The 24,398-nt window shown below is 41.0% G+C and overlaps 4 protein-coding genes and 1 long non-coding RNA gene across 6 annotated transcripts; 2 read left to right on the top strand and 3 right to left on the bottom strand.

The window, feature by feature from the left end:
• The first annotated feature begins 6,192 nt into the window (after positions 1-6,192).
• Positions 6,193-7,018, top strand: LOC135611972 (uncharacterized). Its single transcript, XR_010486707.1, has 3 exons — positions 6,193-6,257; positions 6,342-6,458; positions 6,537-7,018. It is a non-coding gene; the product is annotated as an uncharacterized LOC135611972 (long non-coding RNA).
• A 691-nt stretch (positions 7,019-7,709) lies between these two features.
• On the bottom strand, positions 7,710-8,301 carry LOC103983656 (histone H3.2). The gene has a single exon (XM_009400911.3). It carries the CDS (start codon positions 8,227-8,229, stop codon positions 7,819-7,821), a length of 411 nt encoding a protein of 136 aa, XP_009399186.1. The 5' UTR covers positions 8,230-8,301; the 3' UTR covers positions 7,710-7,818.
• Positions 8,302-11,515: 3,214 nt separating this feature from the next.
• On the bottom strand, positions 11,516-13,178 carry LOC135611971 (extensin-1-like). Its single transcript, XM_065107647.1, has 2 exons — positions 11,801-13,178; positions 11,516-11,730 (listed from the first exon to the last, which is right to left on the bottom strand). The coding sequence occupies exon 1, from the start codon at positions 13,148-13,150 to the stop codon at positions 11,819-11,821; it is 1,332 nt and encodes a 443-aa protein (XP_064963719.1). The 5' UTR covers positions 13,151-13,178; the 3' UTR covers positions 11,516-11,730; positions 11,801-11,818.
• Positions 13,179-13,724: 546 nt separating this feature from the next.
• LOC103983657 (serine/threonine-protein kinase ATG1t) lies at positions 13,725-16,641 on the top strand. 2 transcript variants are annotated; one of them, XM_065107646.1, is made up of 8 exons: positions 13,725-14,018; positions 14,948-15,065; positions 15,172-15,230; positions 15,312-15,376; positions 15,489-15,582; positions 15,650-15,730; positions 15,826-15,928; positions 16,020-16,641. In XM_065107646.1, the coding sequence occupies exons 1-8, from the start codon at positions 13,785-13,787 to the stop codon at positions 16,067-16,069; spliced, it is 804 nt and encodes a 267-aa protein (XP_064963718.1). In that variant the 5' UTR covers positions 13,725-13,784; the 3' UTR covers positions 16,070-16,641. The 2 variants fall into 2 exon arrangements, with proteins under 2 accessions (XP_064963718.1, XP_018681369.2); XM_018825824.2 differs by having other exon boundaries at positions 15,817-15,928.
• Positions 16,642-19,633: 2,992 nt separating this feature from the next.
• LOC103983658 (U-box domain-containing protein 29) lies at positions 19,634-21,074 on the bottom strand. The gene has a single exon (XM_009400914.3). It carries the CDS (start codon positions 21,006-21,008, stop codon positions 19,737-19,739), a length of 1,272 nt encoding a protein of 423 aa, XP_009399189.2. The 5' UTR covers positions 21,009-21,074; the 3' UTR covers positions 19,634-19,736.
• Between the last annotated feature and the right edge of the window lie 3,324 nt (positions 21,075-24,398).

Raw genomic sequence — 24,398 nt, 5'->3', positions numbered from 1 at the left:
TTTTACATTGTTTTGTCATCCTCCTACTACATCAACAAGAAAGGAAAAGAAAACGGAAAAAAGATACACTCACTCCTCCTGCCTTGTCATTCCCTTCTTCTCATCTCCATTACAACCCATACTGATGGGTTTGGTCACCTCATATATTGCCACCAGCGACCGGAACCGCTGCCGCTTTCTGGGCCTGTTCTCTTCGCTGTGCTCCCCTTCCATGGACGCCTCCGCTTCACCTGTTTCTCTCTTCTTGTTCTTCTGATAGCGCTCCACTCCTTCGCTGTCGTCGTCTTCCTCTCCGCTGCTGAGCTGCAACAACTGCTGTGCTGCCTCCATTTCGGGCTGTGTCAGTCCCCTGACTATTCCTATCTGCATCAGTGAACGCATCTACCTGCGTGTGAGGCTCGAGGAGGAGAGAGTGAGCCTCTTGGCGGAGAGGTGGGAAGGGAATGGTTTCGGCGTGTAAATACAGGCGGGAGAGAGAGAGGGAGAGTGTGGTAGCGAGGAAGGAGGCGAGAAGACTCGTTTACTTATCGGGCAATGGTATCGAGGTGGACTGAATCAGCGCGGAAATATTGAAGGGGTAACTCGTGTGCCCTGAATGCATGGGAACTATGTGGACACGGGAGATCACATCACCCTGGAAGTTTTCATGGGTGCTTCGGTCAATAGAACATCTTCATTAATTCTTTGACGAAGTCAAAATATTACACGCTTTCTTTGTCGAATCACCTGTCCCACCTCCCAACAGCACACAGCTTATTGCAGACGACCCTTTTATATATATATATATATATATATATATATATATATATATATATATATATATATATATATATATATATATATATATATATATATATATATATATATATATATATAGAAAAAGTAAAAAAAGGCTGGAAACAAATATTTAGATAATTAGAGAACGGAAATGTACGTGAATTAATGTTGTGCTCTATTAAGATCGGTAAACACAACATGTATGGATGAGGCTGGGAAACAATTTTAAGCCATGGCCTCGGGTCGACGTGGCTTGGTTCGGGTCCAAATGATGGGAGATCTTTTGGGACGACCCTCGAGACCGCTGAGGTGGCCGATTGCGATGGTCCGATCGAGACAGGGTCGCTGCTTCCTCTAGGAGGGAACTCCTCGCCTAGACGTTTAGTGGGAGGCCTCTGTCTTCGCACCTGCACACAGGTCGGGTCGGGGGAGCTCGACCCGACCCCTCTGACGATCCAGTTAGTGAATAGTTACAAGGGGTTTTTATCTGTTATCTCCCCTCCCTTATTTCCTCGGAGTGCGAGGGTTTTTATAATGAGGGTTATCGTTGCTTAATGCGCCTGCTCATAAGGAGCAGATTTGTACGTCTGGTAGCGTTTGACACCGATGTTGATGTGGCGTGAGGGATCGAGTCTGAGCAAGGTGTTAATGTGTCTTAATCGACGTTCCGGTCCGCGTTGACCAGGTGCTGACAGGTCAACAGAGGCGTGATGTGTCATCTGGGGCAACTGACGTCACCAAAGTCATATCACCGTTATTTCCCTCTGGACTTTCCGCATCGATGATGTGCGAAACATGACGATAGGAAACGAATCCCAGTATAGAGCGGAAGGAACTGAGTCAAAAATTTGTGACCATGGGAATGGACGTACCATGATATATCCTGTGCAGCATCAGAACTGCCGAGTCTTCCGGGTCAACTTAAACAATGCAGTCAATTTTCAAGTCAACAAGGCACACTTGACCTGCAGTAGCTGCCAAAAAGAGGAAGATAAAAGAGAACAAGTTTGATAGTTCATTAGACTAGCTTGTAAACAAGGTCAAAAGTTCATACATGATGATTTTATCCTGCCCGAAAGATTTACGAGATGATTTCATTTATTGAACTAATACATATTTATATATATTTGAAAGAAATATTTTTTAATTATATATTTAAATTATACACATATATTGTTATAATTAATCTTTAAATTATAGATTGATTAAGAATTAGAATATATAAGTAATGTAAAATTTTCATCTTATATTTGTCTCTATCATGATCATTTATCATGCCTCTACATAATTGAGTTTTTGTCAAGATTATTAAGCTTGGATCGATGCAATTGCAATATCATAAAGCTGAGAAACTTTGTGAAGATATCAACTAGTTAATCTCAATTATATGATAATTTGATCTCTAACAAAGTGAAAATAAATGGTAACATATTTTATGTGAGAGTGGAACATCGGGTTAGATAGGTGGCATCAAAATTATCATAACATCTTATAGGAGTAGATTGGTAGGTGATACCAAGTTCATATAACAAATTATGATCCAATTAAATTCTCTAGCGATTGTGGTGATAGCTTGGTATTCTGGTGGATCTTATAATTGTGCTCTATTTTTTGAAACTTCAACTGATCATATTGGCTCTTACGAAGATAATATATATTAATGTAAATATTCTATTATTAGTATTGTTTATTCAATCAACATCGTCAAAGACGTAGAGATGAAGTGATAAGTATTTACATAGAAGTCTATAAATAATTTTTCATAGTTTACAAATATAGTTTGAATATTAAGGGTGAATAAAGTCAAAAGTTACAACACAAAGACATCAAAACATCATCGATTAAAATCTCTTGGAAAAAAATATTCTTAATATTTAGTTAGTACACGTACTAACTTTAAGTGATAATTAAACTAACAATTGGACTAAAGTGCTATGTGAAATTAATACCTAATTGTTAGTGAAACTTTTTAGCCACTAAACATGCTTAGTATTTGACGATGAATCTATATGGGTTTTATTTGATTGGAAAGATTCATTTACATTCGATAATATTTTGTATGATATGAGATGGTACAAGGGTCTATGTAATATTATGAAATAGGACATCGTATCTTTCACACATAACTTTATGTTAATATAATTTTTTTTTAGCTTAAGTAATGATTGTGGGTTTAGTATAGTCAAGTGGAGAGCATGTTGTAGTGTGGAGATTAAGAATTTGACATAATTTAAAAATATTATTTTTGAAGTATGTTGTGATGCTATGTTTAGGTTCGATAGTATTGTTGAGTTGTATTGATAGTATAAAAATTAATGAAAAGTTAATAATACATAAATGATTAAGTTAATTTATTTCGATGTCACTTGGTCAAGGAGAGGACAAAGTTATCGTTTGTCATGCAAAGAGCATTATTTCATCTCTAGAGTGAGTTGGTGAAAAGATAGACGAAGAAGTTATATAAGAGATGAGGTATTGTTTAACTAGAGTAATAAAGGAGTACATATTTAAAGGAGAACTATCAATTGATGTTATAATATCTCTAGTACATATTTAAAGGAGTACATATTGATGTTATATTTAAAGGAGAACTACCAATTGACATTATAGTGTCTCACGAGTGCATATTTAAAGGAGTACATATTGATGTTATATTTAAAAGAGAATTATTAATTGATGTTATATTTAAAGAAGTACATATTTAAAATATACTCTTATGAATCCAATAATAAAGATTTATTATAGTGACTCACATTATTAAAAGATAAGATTATAGAAAGAAAATATAGACTTAATAAAAATAATATGATATGATGCAAAGACTTTTGAGTTTGAGGATAAAAAAATATTATATTCAAGTGAGTATCTGATGCAAAATTTGGATCTTAGTGCTAACTTATTTAAAACATAAAGACAGTAACCAAGAATAACCGAAATAATAAAATATTTTAAATTTTTAAATATTTGATATTTAGTAAAATGATATTTCAAATGGTAACTAGTGTTATAGGATTTGAGTAAACATACCGTTAATAAGATAAATTATAGTTTAAAAGACTATCGACTAAAAGGTTAGTGGTATAAAGACATGACATAAGAGAACGAGACTAGCTTCAACTATACGTTGATGTTTTCGTTCGATAGAGCCAATCAATTGATGTGTGTGTGATAATGAATTAAGATATCATATAATACATAATGAGAGATAAATTATTTGAGATTGGTATTCACCTTTTTATTAAAGTAAACTGTTGTAACGATAGATTGTAAGAAGTTTTCTATCATTTTTTTAAGATAAATAAAGATTATAATAACTTAATATTTATATATATGTTTAAGAGGATAGAATTATATATATATATATATATATATATATATATAATAAAGTAATTTATAAAAATAATATAAAATTTAAAAAGATGACAAAGGTATGATAGAAGGAAGGTGAAAGAATGTAATACCATGTTCCTATACTTCTTTTGTATCATTATAAATAAGAAAAACGTAAATTCTAAAAAGAGAATTGAGGTGAAAGAATTTAATACCTTGTTCCCATACTTCTCTTGCATCATAGTTGCATCACTCCCCGTATCTATTCACCACCCGAATGTTACGATTGCATCATAGCCCGATGGACTGACTACTCAACAATGAGCTGTAGTGACTAAATGTCAATTTGTCAAAGACTATCTTGCTCTGAAAAGATTGTGGTTCATTCGTTCAATTTGTCGATGTCTTTGGTTGTCGTACCAAAGACTGAACATTCAAGAATACAAAACATATATATATATATATATATATATATATATATATATATATATATATATATATATATATATATATATATATATATATATATATATACATAGGATAAAAATAATAATGCACCTCGTTTTAGTAAAGAGAAATATATTGATTGTTTAATTCTTTTGGATCGAGTGCCCAATTGGCGCATGTTTTCATCATTAGAAGCTTCACTCTGCCTCCCTTCATTAAAGCAGCAGCAGCGGTGGTGCAATCGTGAACGTAAGAGGCGATACTCCCCTTTCCCTTGTGTTGTTAAAACCTTTCTGCTCTCTCTCTCTCTCTCTCTCTCTCTCTCTCTCGTGATGCTCGTCTTAATCCATTAACACCATGGCATGTTTTTCCAAAGAAGCATGCTGGCCTTTGCGGAAAAGGCAAAGACTGAGCTGAAGATAGAGGTCAAAATCCACGTTGGACTTTGTGATCCACAGTCAGTGTGTGATGTCTCCACCATGGGTTGGGCACTATGGTTTTCTTTTTTGCTTTTGGGATAATTTTTCATGTGTTTTTTTCTTTAATGTCATAATTTCTTTTATGCTTTACCCCAAAACAATCGAAGAACAATTATGATTATGGATAATATTATTCTAATCCATACAAGTTGATTTCAATTTATACACAACGTCATATTGGAAATGGGAATTCGCGACTTATTTCGTAATTAACATTAATTGTCGCTTTTATGGCGGGTAAAACGTCATTGACGACGTCATCTTTTGTAAAACCAACGTGGCTGATTTGGAGGCGGAATTATTAGCACGGCGTACCTGTTCGCCTAGTCACCCATGACGTGGGACCTACATCGTTTGTCCAATAACAATGCGTCAGACGTCGCTGTTGGGCGTGTCGCATGCCAGGCACGGAGATCCCCGTGACGTGCCGGTGCCACGCGGCGTCACAGCAGGTCCTTCCTGGCCTGACACGTGTCGTGAGGACCCCATGAAAGGAAGCTATGATGAACTCTCCTCTCATTGTCGCGCACGCTCACGCTCTCCCTCCCATTTCGCCACCCGAGACGAAGCTTCCTCTCTCTCTCTCTCTGTCTCTCTCTCTTCCCGTCCATGTGTGTCCTTCGGCCATCGACGCCACCGGCCACTTCAAACCGAACCATGCATACGACTTGCTCTCCTCTTCCCCTTCCTCTATAAATATCGATCCTCCTTCCCACCTTCGTTCTCACAAGTGCACGCATCAGAAACAGCCAAGAAGACAGCAGATCCTCTTACTTGTTTTCTTGTTGCGGAGCAACCGCCACCGTAGAGAGAAATAGGAGGCGTGATGGAGGGAGTGAAGCCGGTGGCGGGGATGGTGCTGGTTCAAGTAGTGTTCGCCGGTGTAAATATCTTCTACAAGCTCGCCTTGAACGATGGCATGGACAGCAGGATTCTGGTGGCGTATCGGTACCTCTTCGCGGCCGCCTTCTTATGCCCGCTCGCCTTCTTCATGGAAAGGCAAGTGCTGATGGTTCGAGTTGATAGAGATCTCGTTTTGTTATTTATGGTGTTTTCTGTATGTCTTCTCTTGTGTTTTTGGTGAAAAGCTCTCGTTTTCACAAAATTTGAAAAGCTTGAGACGAACATTACTTGATGATCTCAAGAATGTTGCAATTGCAGGAAGACGCGACCAAAGATGACATGGAAGGTGTTGATGCTATCGTTCTTCAGCGGGCTTTTAGGGTACTTGCCAAACGCTATTGCTCTCTCTTTCTTTCCTGCAACTTCTTTTACATCGATATTAATTAATGAGCAAATTCTTGGCAGGGGTACGATATCGCAAAATCTGTATCTATCATGTGTTCGTATTACATCTGCAACCTTTGCTTCAGCAATGACTAATCTCATACCGGCAATCACATTTATTCTGGCAGTCCTCTTCAGGTCCCTCATCCTCTTACACTAGGAAGCTCACAATTCTACACATCTCTGCTTGCTTTTACCGAATGCTTGTGTTTACAGATTGGAGAGTTTAGCTGTTCTTACTGTGTCTGGGCAAGCCAAAGCTTTAGGAACACTTACAGGCGTTGGTGGCGCCATGCTCCTCACCTTTTACAAGGGAGCAACCATTAATCTCTGGTCCACACATATCGATCTTCTCAGGTCTCATAACGATGAAGGAGGAGCTCAACCACAACCTCAACAGGACTCGGGCAACCATGTCATGGGCTCGTTGTTTGCGGTCATAAGCTGCTTATCCTACGCGATGTGGTTGATCATTCAGGTGAGGTGACAAAAGATACGAGTTGCGGTTTGTTTAGTTGTATGATTGAGAGCTTGCTGTTGCAGACAAGGATGAGCAAACAATACCCTTGTCATTACACGGGCACAGCGTTGTTGTGCTTCATGGCAGCAGTGCAATCTGTAGTTTATGCCCTCTGTGGAGAGAGAAGTATGAGCAGCTGGAGAATGCGGTTGGATGTGAGGCTTCTTACGACAATCTACTCCGTAATTTCCTCTCGTGACTCCTCTTTGTTTATTTGATATCGTAAGCTATACACACATATATATATATAAGGTTGATGGTGATGGTGATGGTGATGATGGTGCAGGGGGTGGCGGCATCAGGGATAATCCTCATAGTATTGAGTTGGTGCATCAAGAAAAGAGGTCCTCTGTTTGCGTCCATATTTAACCCTTTGATGCTTATCATTGTGGCTATCCTGAGCACGTTTCTCCTGAATGAACAGTTGCACCTCGGAAGGTAATTCACATAAATTTACATCTAGAAAAATCTGCTATATATAAACCTATAATACTCTTGATGTTGTTGCAGCGTGATTGGATCAGCATTAATCGTGGCGGGGCTTTACGCCGTGCTTTGGGGTAAAAGCAGAGAGGCAGCCAAAGTGGAGGAGTCGCCACCGGAGCTCATAGACGTCTTCGTCGTTGATGCCAGCAACGCCACTGGCTACCAAGAAAAGAAACCATCCGCCCAAATAGGAAATGTACAGACTTAGAGCCAAAGAGTCTCTTTTTTCATTTTTTTCTTTTATTTTTGTAAGTCCTAAAAAATTAGACACATCATTGTTATACTTAATACTATTATTGGAGGAACTCCCAAAAAATATAAATCGAGTTATTGGACTGTTGAGCTCATTAAACATGAGGTTAATTGAAATATCTCGAGGAATGTTATATCATAAAAGACCGATCCATTAATTACCAATGATAACTTTCCAAAGATACACCAAACACACCAAGACAGGTTCGAGGACTCCAAACACAAATGATCGGACGGTGATCATGCCCTCTCACCGCGGATCCGACGGGCGAGCTGAATGTCCTTGGGCATGATGGTGACCCTCTTGGCGTGGATGGCGCAGAGGTTGGTGTCCTCGAAGAGACCGACGAGGTAGGCCTCGGCCGCCTCCTGGAGGGCCGCGACGGCGGAGCTCTGGAAGCGGAGATCGGTCTTGAAGTCCTGCGCGATCTCGCGGACAAGGCGTTGAAAGGGCAACTTCCGGATGAGCAGCTCCGTGCTCTTCTGGTACTTGCGGATCTCCCTCAGCGCCACCGTCCCGGGGCGGAAACGGTGGGGCTTTTTTACGCCGCCGGTTGCGGGGGCGGACTTCCTCGCCGCCTTCGTCGCCAGTTGCTTCCGCGGCGCCTTGCCGCCCGTGGACTTCCGTGCCGTCTGCTTCGTCCTGGCCATCTCACAGGGCAGAGAGAAACGATTACGAATCAGTGGGAGGGGAAACAGATCGGAGATTGAGATTGGTGTGGCAGAGACGCGGGGTGGGATTTAAATAGAAAGGGAGGGAGAGGCGGGATTCGGAATTAGGGTAGTTTTCCGGGCGTGCCGCGCGAATTAGAGCGTCGGATGGGTGAGAATGAGCGGTGAGGATGCACTGAGGTGGGAGCACGCGGATCGGGATCCGTGGCTCATCTTGCAGACTCTCCTCGCGCTACCACGTGGTCACTCGCCTTCTCTCGCGGCCGCTCGACTTGCCAGCACGTGGCTCCTTGATGCTTTCTCCATGTACCTTGCTCGCACGTGCGCTCATACCTGGTTAACGTGACGTCACCGAATTGACTCAGTTGACTCGGAGTACGTACTCATCCCGACCCATTGACAGCCCAATTGTAGCAAAGCCCATATGAAGACAGTGCAAAGAGACCTACCTAAAATATATACGCCAGATCTATATATTTTATCTGCTAAAAAAATGTTAGAAAAATATTTTACAAAAGATTCAAAATTATTTCTCCAACTTAGAGTAACCAAAATCCGACTTGCATAATTGGTCTCGTATGTCATATTATGCATAATACTATTATATTAATTCAATGGAAATAATCTGTGAAGCTATTATATAGTAAATTTAGTGTTCTCTCTGGCTCTGTGAGACTAAATTATTTAAAGATTTTATAATCTGCTCAACTTAAAGAGCTTGAGTCATTTGGAGACCAATGTAGGACAGCATCAAATGACGAACATGATACCAAACTCAACATGACTTAGTCTCATGACATATTTTATTCCCACCAAATTAAGATATATAGAACTTGAGTCATTTGTCATATTCGATACTACTGAGTCAAGTTCTTGATAATATATTGATTAGTCATTATAAATTAACTTAGGTGGAAGATGATAACTGATGAAAATAATAGAAGATAAAAATAATTATTGAAGAAGTTTTATTGAAGAAGAAAATAAGCTTTATTGAAGAAGAGAAGAAGCTTTATTGAAGAAATGAAAATGTTAGTAGAAAGGATTTCCCTCAACATAATAGAGGATTTTTCAGAATAGAGATATTTCCTCGTATAGTTGGAAAATCTAATCTTAAGAGCAGATCATTACTATTCTTGCTATTGCTGTTGCTGTGAGGGCACAGGCGTTAGTTGCTGGCCGAAGACAACGATATTGGTTGGCCGAAGACAAGTATTAAAGAAATAAAAATACTTTAATACATTAACATGTTTTCTCTTATATTTATACAAATTAGGAGAAAGGATTTTCCTAAACAGAAGAGGATTTTTCTCGATAGAATAGAAAGATTTCTTCGGAAAAATCTTATCTTCCGTCGATTGTTCAAAATACTAACTTCTTCGTAATATATTGATTATTCCTTAAAAAGTGAAAGAGCCATGGCGATGACGTATTTTATCTGTCGGATTTAATGCTGGAATCAATCATGTCTGTCGTGGTCAATGCTCTACTTTGTTTCTCTCTCTCTCTCTCGCTCTCTCTCTCTCTCTCTCTCTCTGGTAAAATGATGCATTTGACCGCTTGAGGCCGTGAAAGATAACATGCAACGAGAGACAAGTAATTGGAGGTTCGTGGGTGCAGACGACATTAATTGAGAACATACGAGAAGATGTTATCCTCATTGACGAGGTAGGGCCCGCACTCTTGTACCGATGCTTTGCATCACATAATATATCTTATTCCTTGAACGGGTCTTCTCATTATTTCTCTTTACCACCTTATGATCATTGGATTCGATTCAAGTTTCTCGAGATACATAAGATCTACGTATGAGAAGTGATGAATTATGCTTGTGATCACCTTTTCTGCAACATGTCGGAATGGAATCCCATGTTGATAGATAGAGCTACGAGTGAGACATCAGAAACATCAACTATTTTCTTTATATATATATATATATATATATATATATATATATATATATATATATATATATATATATATATATATATATATATATATATATATATATATATATATATATATATATATATATATACACACACATATTTATCCGGAATTAATTATTTTGAAGGAAAAAAAAAGCATAAAAATTGAAATGTTTCTAACAATCTTATAGTCGTAATGTGATTCTTTAAATGTATTGATACAATTAGAATGCTAAATAACTTCAAATGATAGTTAGTCAACCAAAATCAACTTAAAAGATACATGTGTTAAACTTAAGTTTAGTGAGATAAATTTCAAATATCATAAAATTTTTATATGTAATTTTTCATGTATGTATGTATATATATTATGATCCAGAAGCATCTCTTGCGCACAAAGATCTTTGAAGGATTTACGTTACCCCACCCACCCTTTGTTTTGGTGTTACCAACCCTCGCGCAAACGCTGAGAAAGAGGACAATACTAACGACAGGGATAGGGATCAATTAAACTAGTGTCAGTGGACTTCTGATGACAGCACACACTAAAGCCAAAAGCAAAATAGCAAAGGTAATAATTGGCCAATTCTTTGTACGTACAAAAAAATAATCTAATCTTCTAACATTATTCTTATTTTTAATACTGAGCCAATAGTTTTCTCCTCTTAATCAAACATAAACTATCAATCTAACTAATCAGATTTAAAAGAATGTATTCTGTATAATTATATGCAGGTTGGCTAGATGAATCTAAATCAAATCAAATAGAGGTAAATAAGATAATATTTTTTAAGTTCAAATTGTCATTCTTAGCTTGTAAATAGGCGTGTAGATCATAAGAACATAGTTCCCAAATAATCAAGTTTAGAATCGGTGTTTAAAGTCATTAAACATTTTCAAAAAGTAAAACTCTTTTCATTGAACCATATAAATCCATGTGATTCAGTAAAAATATCTCATGGATTTTGCGAGTGAGAGAGATGAGTAATGTCTCGTTCGATCCCCTGTGCGGTGCCACAAAACACTGGATGTCTGCATGGTTTTCTGCGTCAATCACGTACGCACCCAGGGCTTGCAGTCTCATCAATGCGTTGACGCGAAGAGTACGTGGATGCTATTTGTTTCATGTTTCGTAGGCTTTCTTTATCTTTTTGGTGGTGTAGATGCGCTACAAATGTGTACGGAGTTGGGACCAATGAGACAGTCGATCATGTTGCATGGTCATCTTAAGTCACCATCCATCACCGTTGCAGCTCATCCCGTTCTACACCCTTCTCACCCAAGTTGGGATCTTTATTCGCAAGATGAGGACAAGACCAGCGCAAAATACCAAAGGCTTTTCTCAAAAGAAGTACTCGACGAGGAAGTCTAGAGCACACTTTTATTTCGATCTTACATTCCTACTTACGACTCAGCAATGCATACACTCGAAACATAAGCTTAAAACACGAACAAGTAGGCGCTTGGGTTGCACAGTAGCTTGTATGTTCCACTTCTTACGAGAGCAAACCCTACGACGATGATGGTTGGTGGTGATCGTCCTTCGTGCTCCCTGCAAAACAAGAAGTGGAAGTGTTAGCTGTTGTCTTCGTTCATAATCAACATGCAGTAAGCTCACTAACCCTTTCCGGCCACCGGCTCTAGTGGTAACGAGGAGGAGGAGAAGGTGAAGCGTATACATGGGATGGAGGGAGTGGTGGCTTGTGGTGAGACGGAGGTGGTGTTTTCTTTTTGTAGGTAGGAGGTGGTGGCGAGTTGTGAACTGGAGGAGATGACGGAGGTGATTTGTGATGATATGGAGGAGAACGTGGTGGTGGAAGCAATGGTGGCTTGTAGTGGTGGGTAGGTGGAGGTGGTGGCGGCTTGTAAACCGGAGGAGATGAAGGTGGTGGCGACGTGTAAACCGGAGGATATGAAGGTGGTGATTTGTGATGATATGGAGGAGGAGGAGGTGGAAGCAATGGAGACCCGTGGTGGTGGGTAGGTAGAGGTGGTGGCGGCTTGTAAACCGGAGGAGATGAAGGTGGTGGCGACTTGTAAACCGGAGGAGATGAAGGTGGTGGCGAGTTGTGAACTGGAGGAGATGAAGGAGGTGATTTGTGATGATATGGAGGAGGAGAACGTGGTGGTGGAAGCAATGGTGGCTTGTAGTGGTGGGTAGGTGGAGGTAGTGGCGGGTTGTAAACTGGAGTAGACGAAGGTGGTGATTTGTGATGATATGGAGGAGGAGGAGGTGGTGGTGGAAGCAATGGTGGCTTGTAGTGGTGGGTAGGTGGAGGTGGTGGCGGCTTGTAAACCGGAGGAGATGAAGGTGGTGGCGACGTGTAAACCGGAGGAGATGAAGGTGGTGATTTGTGATGATATGGAGGAGGAGGAGGTGGAAGCAATGGAGGCCCGTGGTGGTGGGTAGGCGGAGGTGGTGGCGGCTTGTAAACTGGAGGAGATGAAGGTGGTGGCGACTTGTAAACCGGAGGAGATGAAGGTGGTGATTTGTGATGATATGGAGGAGGAGGAGGTGGTGGTGGAAGTAATGGTGGCTTGTAGTGGTGGGTAGGTGGAGGTGGTGGAGGCTTGTAAACCGGAGGAGATGAAGGTGGTGGCGACGTGTAAACCGGAGGAGATGAAGGTGGTGATTTGTGATGATATGGAGGAGGAGGAGGTGGAAGCAATGGAGGCCCGTGGTGGTGGGTAGGTGGAGGTGGTGGTGGTGATATACGGTGGTAAGGAGGTGGAAGCAATGGAGGCTTGTGGTGGTGGGTACGTGGTGGTGGTGATTTATAGTAGTAAGGAGGCGAAGGAGGTGGTGGTGGTGAGTTGTGCGGATAAGGGTGGTGATGATGGTGCTCCTTTGGAGGATGGTCATGGTGGAATGCTTGTGCTTGAAGGGGCAAACTTAGAGAGATGAGCACAATGGCAAGTGAGAAGAAGAGGCAGGCCATGAACGCCTTCCTCTCTCCCAATGCACCCATCATTGATCTACGGACCCTCTCAGGAACTCTTATTAGCTTACACCTCACACCACTCCCTCGCTCCTTTTTATAGCCAACTTTGGTGCCCAAAGCTGCTGGCATTGGCTCACCAATTCACCCTTCTTTTTCATCTTAGTTGGGCAGTACTCCAAGAAAAGAGAAGCGGCACTGCATGCATGATTGAGTAGGGAGGTAGTTCTCACTCTTCTCCCCCTCAGCTCGGCTATTGCAATAGAACATCCTTCTCTCGATGAATGCTGATTAGGAGACATGAGTGTGTAGTTATTCTCTCTTTTAATTTTTTTGCTTTTTCAAAATGTCGATTTAATATTCCATGGAAAAGCTTATGGAGCATCATTAAAAGGAGCAATACTAATTTCCTTTTTCTTTTTTTTTGGGGGTTAAAATAGTGGAGTTGGTAGAAATTAATTATATGATTGTTCTAAAGGGATCCGATTAGGCTGATTACGTCATAAATATATAATATGACGATTTCAAGGATTACGATGGGCCTCCACCACATATTAATTGGGTCTCTTCCTATTGTTCGGCCCGCTATATATCCTTCCCCCGCTTACCCAGCAGTATACCGGTGACGGGTATCTGCGATCGCATTGTAGACGAGACGGGAAGAAGGATGATGGCGGAGGGACTGACGAATACTGCCATCGCCGGCGATTTCGAGGTGAGGGAGAGGCTCGCGTCGGTTTTGTGGCGGGCGGTGCACCGGAAAAGCGGCCGAGAGGTGGTGGTGAAGCAGGTGAACCTCTCGGGGCTCAGCCGGCAACTGAGGGACTGCCTCGACTGTGAGCTCAACTTCCTGGCCAGCGTCAGGCACCCCAATATCATCCGCCTACTCGATGTGATCCAGGTCCCCAATACCATCCACTTGCTCTTTCTCCGCATAATACGTCAAAATAGGGTTCTGAAGCTTCTAAAGGGATTTTTAGGGTAACTAATTGGGGATTCCATGCTTAAGTTGTGATTTTAGTGGAGAAATCCAAGGAAGTCAAAGATTTGCATGCAATTGTTGAAGACGCCATCAGGCTTCTTATCAGAAGAAGCAAATAATTCTTCGCTGAAATCTCTTGTGAGAGAGAGGCATGAATGCATAAATAAGCGAACACCAACTAATCCTTCTATTTGGTACTCAGTATGTAGCTGACAAGGGTAATTCTGTGGCTTCGTAGTGGATGAATCTTCAAAGTTTCTGTGTCTTTCTTTAAAATGGATATCCGTGCTTTTGTATATATCACATTTTAGGACTAGATCATCATGCCAGCTATGTTACTAAATAGGTTTCTCTAAAGGTAGGTGCTTAGAGATCCAAGAAATGATTCGGAGGTGATGGTCATCACCATCCATCTTCATGAAATTAGCCTCAACCATCTGTATCTGTTCAAACAGTCCTATTAAACAAACAAAATAATTCCTTGCATGATCTACTCGATTTTTAGCTCCACTCTCGTGTCTCTATGAGAATCTTGATTTGGAACTCTGCTTCACAAACCATTAATTGGTGTGCTCAAAATTCAGATAGAAACTATTTCCGGAATGCTGCCTATTTTACTGGATAGTGTTGTGGAAATGTAAAAGAACTCCCAACACCCCCCAGAACATCATCCTTTTTGTTTTTCCGTCGAAGTAGTATATTTGAATCAAGTAGGCTCTGCATATTGTGACATGAGCTCATTAGTCAAGTTCTTTGTTGTTCTTGTTTACAAGAAATAATAGTAAAATTCGTCCATTTTTCCTACTTTTTAAAAGCTTTGGATGTTTAATTTATTACTACCATTTCAGGATGATGGATGCATATTCCTTATCTTCGAATTCTGCCCAGGTGGAAATTTAGCCACTTTCATTCAACACACTGGCCATCTCAACGAAGATACAGTCAGAAAATTCATGAGACAGCTAGGTATCTCATTTTATGAGTAGACTAACAGAACCAATCTGGAAAGATCTATTTCTTTTTTTATGTGTCAGGGCTATGATATGAGGGCCATATTATCTCCTCATTGCAGGAGCTGGTATGGAGGTGATGCATGTTCACCATATTATTCATAGGGACTTGAAACCTGAGGTGCCGAAGCACATTAGGACATGTTCATCTGGTAACCACTTTTTCTGATTTGCTACTCACGGTAAAATTTATGATGAACAGAATATACTGCTCTCTGCTCCCAGCTGCGATGCAGTGCTAAAGATAGCTGATTTTGGCTTTGCAAGGTACCATCGTTGGATCAAATGCTAGTCCAAATAAGTATACGAACTATTATTTGCAATGTATTATTCCACAAACTACAATAACCTTTATTCAATCTCTGAAACTTCTGGACAGAGTTGTTCATCCTGGTCAGCACATTGACATGGTTTGCGGAACATCTTTCTACATGGCTCCGGAAGTAATGCAGTTCCAGAAGTATGATGATAAGGTAAAAGGTATCATAATTTATATTCGCTACTGAATTGATAAGAAAATTAAATATCTTTGTTGTGCAGGTAGATATGTGGAGTCTTGGCGCAATTCTTTTTGAGCTTCTGAATGGGCATCCACCATATTGTGGCCGAAACAATGTTCAGGTAGCTCATTTATTAATAATAATTATATTCTCTCAATTACAGTTGACATGATGTCTTCTTACTTTGGTATATGATCTCTCTTCAAGCTTCTACAGAATATAAGGAAGAGTTCTTCGCTGCCATTTTCGCAGTCCATTCTCTCTAGCTTTCATGCTGACTCCCTTGACCTATGCACTAGGCTCTTGTGTGAAGATCCAGGTGTGTCACTTTAGCCTCAGTTTTTCATATCGTTCATATAAAGTATTTAAGCTTTTTTTTTCTAACATTCCTTATATTTATATTTTTTCAGTAAAACGCATGTCCTTCGACGAGTTTTATCACCACAGATTCTTGAGATGATGGGGAAGTTTCCAAACCTCACTTGATAACATGTTTCTGACTTGTAAAATAATGTTGTAGAGCCAACAGGTCATTCCGTCTTTTGGGCTATTATGTCATTCCAGTTAATGGTTTGAATCTTTGACTATCTTTTAGATCACTCAGACAAGAATTTGATACCAGCAGCAATCCTGAAGACATTGGTCACTACCCGTCTTGCGACAGGTTGCTGCTGTATAGCCTGTGACTGGTTTTGCCGCAGATTGCCTCACCAATTTCATCCCCAAATGCTGTTATCCACGGTGAAGAGTTTCTACTGATGCTACTACTGGCTCCTACTGTGCAATCGATGGAGTGAAAGGATGGATTGAGCATGCGGAGAGTTCATTCTTTGTTGAATGTCTTATACAAGATAGGGTGAAACATGAATTCTATCCTCTCCAAAAGATGAGTTGCCTTCAGTAGTTGCTTTTATCCTCTGGTATAACTGGAATGCTATGGGTAACACTAACTGTTACACAGGCCTCAAGGCCTGAACGCATTGTTCTTCACTAGCTGTTTTTGAAGTTTAAATCGTTGTAATTCAGCTCTTAGTCGAAAAGTCTCTTTCTACTTAATTCTTTCTCCTTCCAATGGTTACACACAACTGTTTAACAACTTGCATCACTGATGTTATCAGAAATCCACAAGTTTTAGGGCATCAAGCCATGTTCTTATACCAGAGGAGTGAATGCAAAGGCAACTTCCATTGTGGTTGCATGGAAAGCCCGACTCTATCAATGCATGGAAAGCCTGACTCTATCAATCCGAGAAAAGGCTGCATGCACCACCTCCATTCAGGTCAGAGTTCTCTTAACCCTAACGGAACCGAGTTCTTTTAAGACACTATGTCAGCTGCTAGAAACATCTATTTGTATTGGCATTAGCATTACTGTAAGAATTAGTGTATGTCCATGCAGTGCATTCTGATCACTAAGGTAAACTTAGTTGAGATCTTGCAGGTCAAATTAGCCTAACAAAGACTCTGCTGAGACATCCCTGTGGTTTGCACAGTGTTGCAGCACATATCAGCAGTTACATTCTAAAATTAAGTGAAGCTCATAATCCATCCCTACATTAATAACATACATGAGTGTTTTTTTTCCCACTATATTTTATATATAATAGTGCTCGTCTCTAATGTCATTAGACTCTCTAGTGGTTTCTTGAATTGCATCATTATGATTTAACTAAAGGCATTGCCCAACAAGGAACTAAATAGTGAGAAAAAAGATCATGTATAGTCAGGACATTTGTGTCCACTGTTGAAGCCAAAGTTTCTCCCTGGGCATGAGGGAGTTCTTCCCTGATGCCCTGTTTGACCTCCTTTTTCTTTTCCTTGGATGGATTGCAGGGCATCTTCTTTGCTTTGCCGGATGGAGATGAATCTCGATGAGGCTGCACCTCAGAACTACATTTAAAGATGGAGCACCTTGCTGGGATCTCTGCAGACTTTTGCTTTTGCTTTCTCTGCAGCATTCTTTGTATTTTTTTCCTTTCTTGAAGCCTTTGCATCTGCGGTCATGAGCTAAGGTTTTGCATGGATTCTTTGGGGATGAGATGGAGATATGGTGGTGGCCTCTGCATCAATGATTGGAGTCAAAGCATGGGCCATGGCAAAAGTAGCTGAAACAAGTGCAGTGAAATCTGGAATTCCCATATAACATTTGTCTAGAATAAACACAGATGGAGAATGAATGAAAGGAATGCCGGCAGGCAGAAACTTCCGAGTCCAACATCTCAACTTTCTTAAAAGTTTGGTGGAATGGAACTCAATCTGGGAAATCTAAAAGAACAAAGAGAAAGAGAGGGGAGAAAGAAAAAGCAGAGGGTGATGAGCAAAGAAAGGGCACAACAAGCATAACTTTTAACTCCATCAGGGCCCCAAGAGATACTTGATCGTAAATTCCATGAGATACCATCTTGACTTCCTTTAGAAGTTTTGGTGGAGTAGAGCTTCTCCAAATCTTTTTCTTTTCTTTGTTCTAATGTAAAATAAACACATAAATAAAAAAGGAGGAAAAGGTGAGAAAACAACTTGATGCCTCATCATTCTTGAATATGATGTTATTTGATCTTTGACCTTATAACGAGGATAGTAATTATGATAAGACTCGACTGACGTCAGATGACGTCTCATGCCTCGATCGATGCGATAACACCTGGTCAAACGGATCAGAACGCCGGTCGAGGCGCATTAACGCCTGCTCAGGCTCGGTTCTTCATGCCACGCCAACACCAGTGTCAGACGTTATCAGCCTGCCCCCTGCAAGCGGGCACATTAGGAAATAGTAAGCTTCTCTATAAATACCCGCGCATTCTGAACAGGAGAGAGGAAGAAAAACATACACACAAAAAAGACTTATTCATCTGAAACCCCCTTCACACCATCTGATTTGATCGTTGCAGGGGTTGGGTCGAGCTTCCCGACTCGACCTTTGTGCAGGTGCAAAGCCGAAGGTCCCCGTGGGACGCGCAAGCGAGGAGCTCTTGCCCGGAGGAAGCGACCACCCCATCCCGATCGGACCACCGCACCCGACCACCTCGGCGGGCTCGAGGAACGTCCCAGGGAGATCCCCGTCGTCCGGACCCGAACCGAGCCGCGTCAACCCCGAGACCACGACTCAAGGTTGTTACCCACAACACATTGATTTCCCACATCCTTTCCTATATAAAAATAAAATTTATTATATATTATTTTATATAATTTTTATTTTTTGAAAAATATATATTCATCTTTTTTCTCTCATCTCTTTCCCAATTAACAAACTATGATATCTATTGAATGATCAAAATTTATTATTAAAAAAAGAATATTTCAATGCACACTTGTTAATATTCTCTTCGCAGACTGCTCATCGTTAACGAATCTATCACATCTCCATTGTATACAACCTTAATCCTTCCCTTTTAGGAATCATTTTATGATTTAATGGTTGCAAATCCTCCTTATAAGATCCTGACTTGCACTCGGTGGGTGAGGGGAAAACCCTTTATACATTAGTTTAAAGAAAGGAGAGGGGCATCCATATTGACGTCCGATCCTAATCCTTGGAAACCCTTTCTTCCACAGTCCACTCTCTTCCGTCGTCATCACGTAGTATAGGATTCTTTCTTCTTCCTCTCTGCAACTACGACCTATCGGCGGCAAGCAAGCAAGCAAGTCGTAGGCGGCGCCGCCTGCACTCGGTCGGCCACCCTTTTCAGCGATTTCGGCCGCTCTGTTCCCTCCACCCGTGAGAGTTAATCGAGAGATTATTCTTAGGATCACAAATGTCGCAGTAGAATAGGAAGATCAAATAAATAATGGGCTGGAAAAAAATTCTTAGGATTAATAGAGAGTTAATTAACAATTTAATTGATTTGATGATGATGATGTACTGAGCTCATTTACCAAAGATGAGAGATTAAGATTTTATTCTATATATTTCCAAAATAAGATAGATGTATGCTCCTCCTCCATCTTTTAGATGCGTGTCCAGCTCGATCAATCCGATTAGATTAAATCATATGATTTGATAAGCCTAAATCACTTTGCATTTACAATTAACAAATATAAAGTATATATATTTTTTGTTTCCATGTGCTAATAATAATAATTATAATCCCCACATGTTAATGAGGGATTCCAAGTGTTAATTAAGGAGGTTTAGTAAGGCATGATGTGGGTCGTCTTGGTGTCGTAGCCCACGCTGCAGCTCTCGGCGTCCACCTTGAAGACCCGGAGCAGCTCCCTGGCCATCCTCGCCGCAGCCGGCGAGCACCCGCCCTGCATCACCACCAGTATCTTCGCCGCGCCGCCTCTCGCCACCGCCACCGCCTCCCTCGCCCGCCGGTCCTCCGCCGCCACGCACGCCGCCCACAGCACAGCCACCGCCGCCTCCCTCCCCTCCCGCCCCACCTTCAGCACCCTCTCCATCACCGCCCCCACGCACGCCTCTGCGGCCTCGCATACCGCCGCTCTCCCCTCTGTGCTTCTCGCCGCGGCCTCCATCGCTTTTAGCGCCCGCTCTGCCGTCGTGGCGGGCAGCTCCGCGGCCGTCAGCGCCCTCGCGAGCGCGGGCACAGCCCCGGCACGAGCCATTCCCGCCCGCGCGTGCCTCCCCTTGGCCGCTGCGAGCAGGCACCGCAGCCCCGCGTCTGCGGCCGCCGGGTCCATCGTGTCCGGCGGGTCGATCAAGCGGACGAGCTCCGGGAAAAGATCCGGCTTCTCCACGATCAAGATCCTCCTCTCGCCGTCACAAGAAGGAGACGACAGGATCGACTCGAGAACCGTAGCCGCGTCGATTCGGTATTCTTCCGCCCCGTCGCGGCTCTTGAGGACTTTGAGGAGCGCGGAGACGGACCCATCGAGGTCCGCGAAGAGCGCCGCGATCGCGAGTTCTCTGCGGCTCTCCATTCCCAGGACCAGAGCGAGGACCCTGACGGCCGCTCGCAGGGCTTCTAATCCGGCGTTATCATCGACGACACGGGAGACGAGGGCGGGGGCGAAGTGCACCGAGGAGGCAAGGCGGTCCTTTTCGGAGTCGTCGGTGGCGGGGGAGGAGAAGAAGGCGGAGAGACGGTCGAGGAGAGGGAGGGTGTCGGAGGAAGAGGATCGGAGGTCAAGGAGGAGGTCGTCGGGGGAGGAGGGCGGGGGAGGCGGGGGAAGGAGGTGAGGGGAGGACCAGAGGTGGATGAGGCGGCGGAGGGTGAGGTTGGGGACGAGGTGGACGGGGGAGGGGAGGGGAAGGCGGGTGGTAGGGCAGGTCCGGTGGCCGGAGTCGAGCCACCGCTGGATCGAGTCCCGGTCGTAGGTGACGCCGGTGCACAGACTGACGGGCGACCTCATCACCTCCAGCGATATCGGGCACCGGAAGAAGCTCGGCAATTTCACCTCCAGCCCATCCACTCTCCCTCCCTTCTCTCTCCTCCTCCCCATCTCTCTCTCCTTCCTCTTCTTCCTCCTTCCTCCTTCCTCCTTCCCGTGTCGTCTTTATATCGAAGGGAGATGGCGTCACTGGTCAGCGGTCAAAAGACAAGCAGTCCATTAGAAAACAACGTAGAGACATGGGGATGGAGGACCCACCATTTTTGGGCATCATCCATGTTTCCTTTGGCCTTTAGGGTCGTAGTAATGCAAAGGTGGGAATGGGACGTGGGTGGAGTGCATGAAAGCTGACTGCAGCTGAACTTGTGGGGAACGCTGCATGGCCGAAGTCCAAAACCGGTGTACGTATCGAAAGGTCGTCTACGTATACGTGGATGACATGATTGATCCAGTGAGATGAGATCGTGAAGAATGAGATAGAGAGAGAATAGAAAAAGGCCAAGTCTTCAAAACCAAGTATTATAAGACAAACACCACCGATGGGACGGTGGAGTTGTCTCGGAAGTGTCGGTGTGGGACTCTCATATAAATTATTTTTTTAATTCACCCTATTATAAATATTTACACATCAGATATTATTGTGTATTGGGCTCACTTTAAAATATTTTCCTATAATTTTATGAAGATTCCATCTATGTTTTTATCGTTTGTTCTAATATTTTCTTTCTAGCGATTTATATTCATGATATTTAATTAAATATTATGAAAGAAAAAAAAATCTCATTGAAAAACTAACTGATTGATTGATTGAGGGCTGCCACTTTGGAACCAATAAAGCTCATGCTATCTCACCGTGTCGGTAATTACACAAGATCATCGAAATACCACTAAACCTATCAGCTTTTGCTCGATGATACCACTAAACCTCTTAGCCTCCCCTCAATTGTACCATCAGTCTCTAACATCCATCGACCTTGGCCATGATTTCGGAAGGGGTCAAATACTTAATTATATGGAACATTAATTTTGATGATATGACCCAACTCTTCGGGTACCTAATGTCGATCCCTATTCTCTGTTTGTTTTCGAATAAACTATACTCCCATATATGTCCTTTCCATATGTTGCCAACATGAAAATGCATTAACTAGCTAATGACATAAATAAACCTCAAACGATACGAGAAGCTTAAAGGGGGGAACAAGCAATCACCCTCCATCAACAAATCCGATATAAAAGTCAATCGAATGAGATGGAAAAGAGGGAATAAAAAAAACTATCCTAAGCTCATCTAAATCCTCTTTATTTTCTTTACAGACTTAAGCGTCAGAGGGATCGAGTCGGGAAGTTCCCCGACACTAACCAATTGTGCAGGACTCCGACATGTCTAAGGAGCACCTCAGGGCAATACAAAGCATCACTTGATGAGACCATCTTCCCTCTCTATATGACTTTGAATATCCTTTAATAGTCAAACCGTATCTCAAAAGAATTACAAGTCGATAGACGCAAGCTAGTAAAGCCCGAAGAGTCTATTTTTTATCTTAGTCTTACTCTCGAATTACACTCTAGTCATTCGCCTAAGCCTTGGGGATAGGTCCATGCATTTAGGATTGAACTAGATTATATTGACTCTTTGATCAATTATACGTATGTAATAACACTTAATTACTATATTCAAATATCAAAAACTCACTTCAAGAGAGAGGCAGTGAAGATAATAAACGAAGAACAAAGTTTTCCAAGTTTTTTTAGTAATTAAATAAATACCTATTATTTTTCAATTAATCATGGTTTCCAATATGATCGATTTGATACTAATCATATTATAATTAATGAAAATAAATTCAAATTTATTTATTAAGTTATAATTATAATTTATTTATACTATAACATCCTAATTTTTTACTTGATTTCATATATTCAAGCAAAACTAAAATGTCTATTTTTCAACAAAGAAGATCATTGCTATTTCTTTCACATGTATGACTGATAGATTGCATGTGTTATTCACTTGCGTATACCGTCGTGAATCGTTCCTTAATTCAAGAACTAACAGTATCAGTCAACGATGAAACATACCAAAATCCACAATATCTATGGATGACAAAATTTCTTTTCAACCCATATGATGGAAGAATCCATTTTAATTTGTGATGTATCAACGCTCCTCATATTATTAAAGGTAAAAGGGTTCGAAAACTCAACAGACACATTTTTCAAAAAAAAAATAATTAAATTAACTAATAAAAAAACAATAATTTATCAAAAAAAATTCGGGTTAGAATATTGTCTTCGTCATTTATCTTTTTATCAAATAAAAATAAATAGAGAGAGAGAGAATAAGTTGATGCACCCACGAGAGTGTTATTAAAAAAGTTTGACTTTAATGGATAGAGAGAGGCCAAAGACCAACTTGCTCAACTCTCTCACGGGTTAGGCAAAACACCATTAACTTTTAAGACACCTAAGGCAGAACCTAACCCGACGTCTTCTTCTTCTCCTCCTCCTCCTCCTTATTCTTATTATTCTCATGCTTTGTTGACAACGGAGAAGAACTTTTGGGCATATACGGAAGGATGAAAAGGGAGGAAGAAACAAAGTTCAAGTTAGTCTTGGATTGTTCCGAGTAATAGTTGATGACGACCGGTGTTCTCAGAATTCGAATGGTTGACCCAAGTGTGCTTCACTTTGGCGGTGGAGGGTCAACATTTGCTGCGTGGGGGATGAGGGATGGGTGTTGACTCATCCATCCAGTCTTCGTGGAAATGAAATTATAAGTCTTCGTTCAGCTTAACAAAACCAACCTAACATCCACTATTCCTTCGTAGGATAAGAGATATATTATATGGTATAAATTATATAATTATATATATAATATTCAAAGTTTGCATGAGATGGTGCATAAAGGGTGTGAGACTTTTGTTGTTGTAATGGACAAAGAAGAATTTATATTTTATATTTTATTTTTTGATGGGCATAAACAAGGGGTTTGGAACTTTTGATATGGTTAGTTGATCTTGGAGAATTTATAATTTATTCTTATATAGTAAAAAAAATTCGATGGATATAGATAAGGAGTGGATTATTCTGTGTGTCAATATCTTCTCCCCTTTGTAACTTTTTATCATATTAGAATTTATATCTAGCTAATAATTAAAATACTTTTAACTGAGTGTGTACAAGAGGTTTCAGTCTTGTATTCGAATTAATTAAGAGAACTTATAATTAATTCTTACATGGTGAAATTTGATTACTTCTTCGACATAAAGAGTGTTTGATATTTTGAGTGTGTGTAATTATTCTCTTGGTGTGGAGATCATCTCCCCCTTATAATCTTATTACCCTAGAATTCAAATCTAGCTAACTACTTAGATACTCGTATCCAAACTAGAATCTAAGCTCAACTTGTAAGTATTTTATTCTAAATTAAGTAGGTCAGGTCAAGTAGATGCATTCAACCATTTAACACTAGGACGCTCATATTTCTATCTTATCCAA

The sequence above is a fragment of the Musa acuminata genome, chromosome BXJ2-5 (genome assembly GCF_036884655.1).
Source record: "Musa acuminata AAA Group cultivar baxijiao chromosome BXJ2-5, Cavendish_Baxijiao_AAA, whole genome shotgun sequence".
In the NCBI taxonomy this organism is placed as follows: Eukaryota; Viridiplantae; Streptophyta; class Magnoliopsida; order Zingiberales; family Musaceae; genus Musa; species Musa acuminata.
The sequence above is the reverse complement of the archived record's forward strand: the minus strand, read 5'-3'. Positions and strand labels throughout refer to the sequence as shown.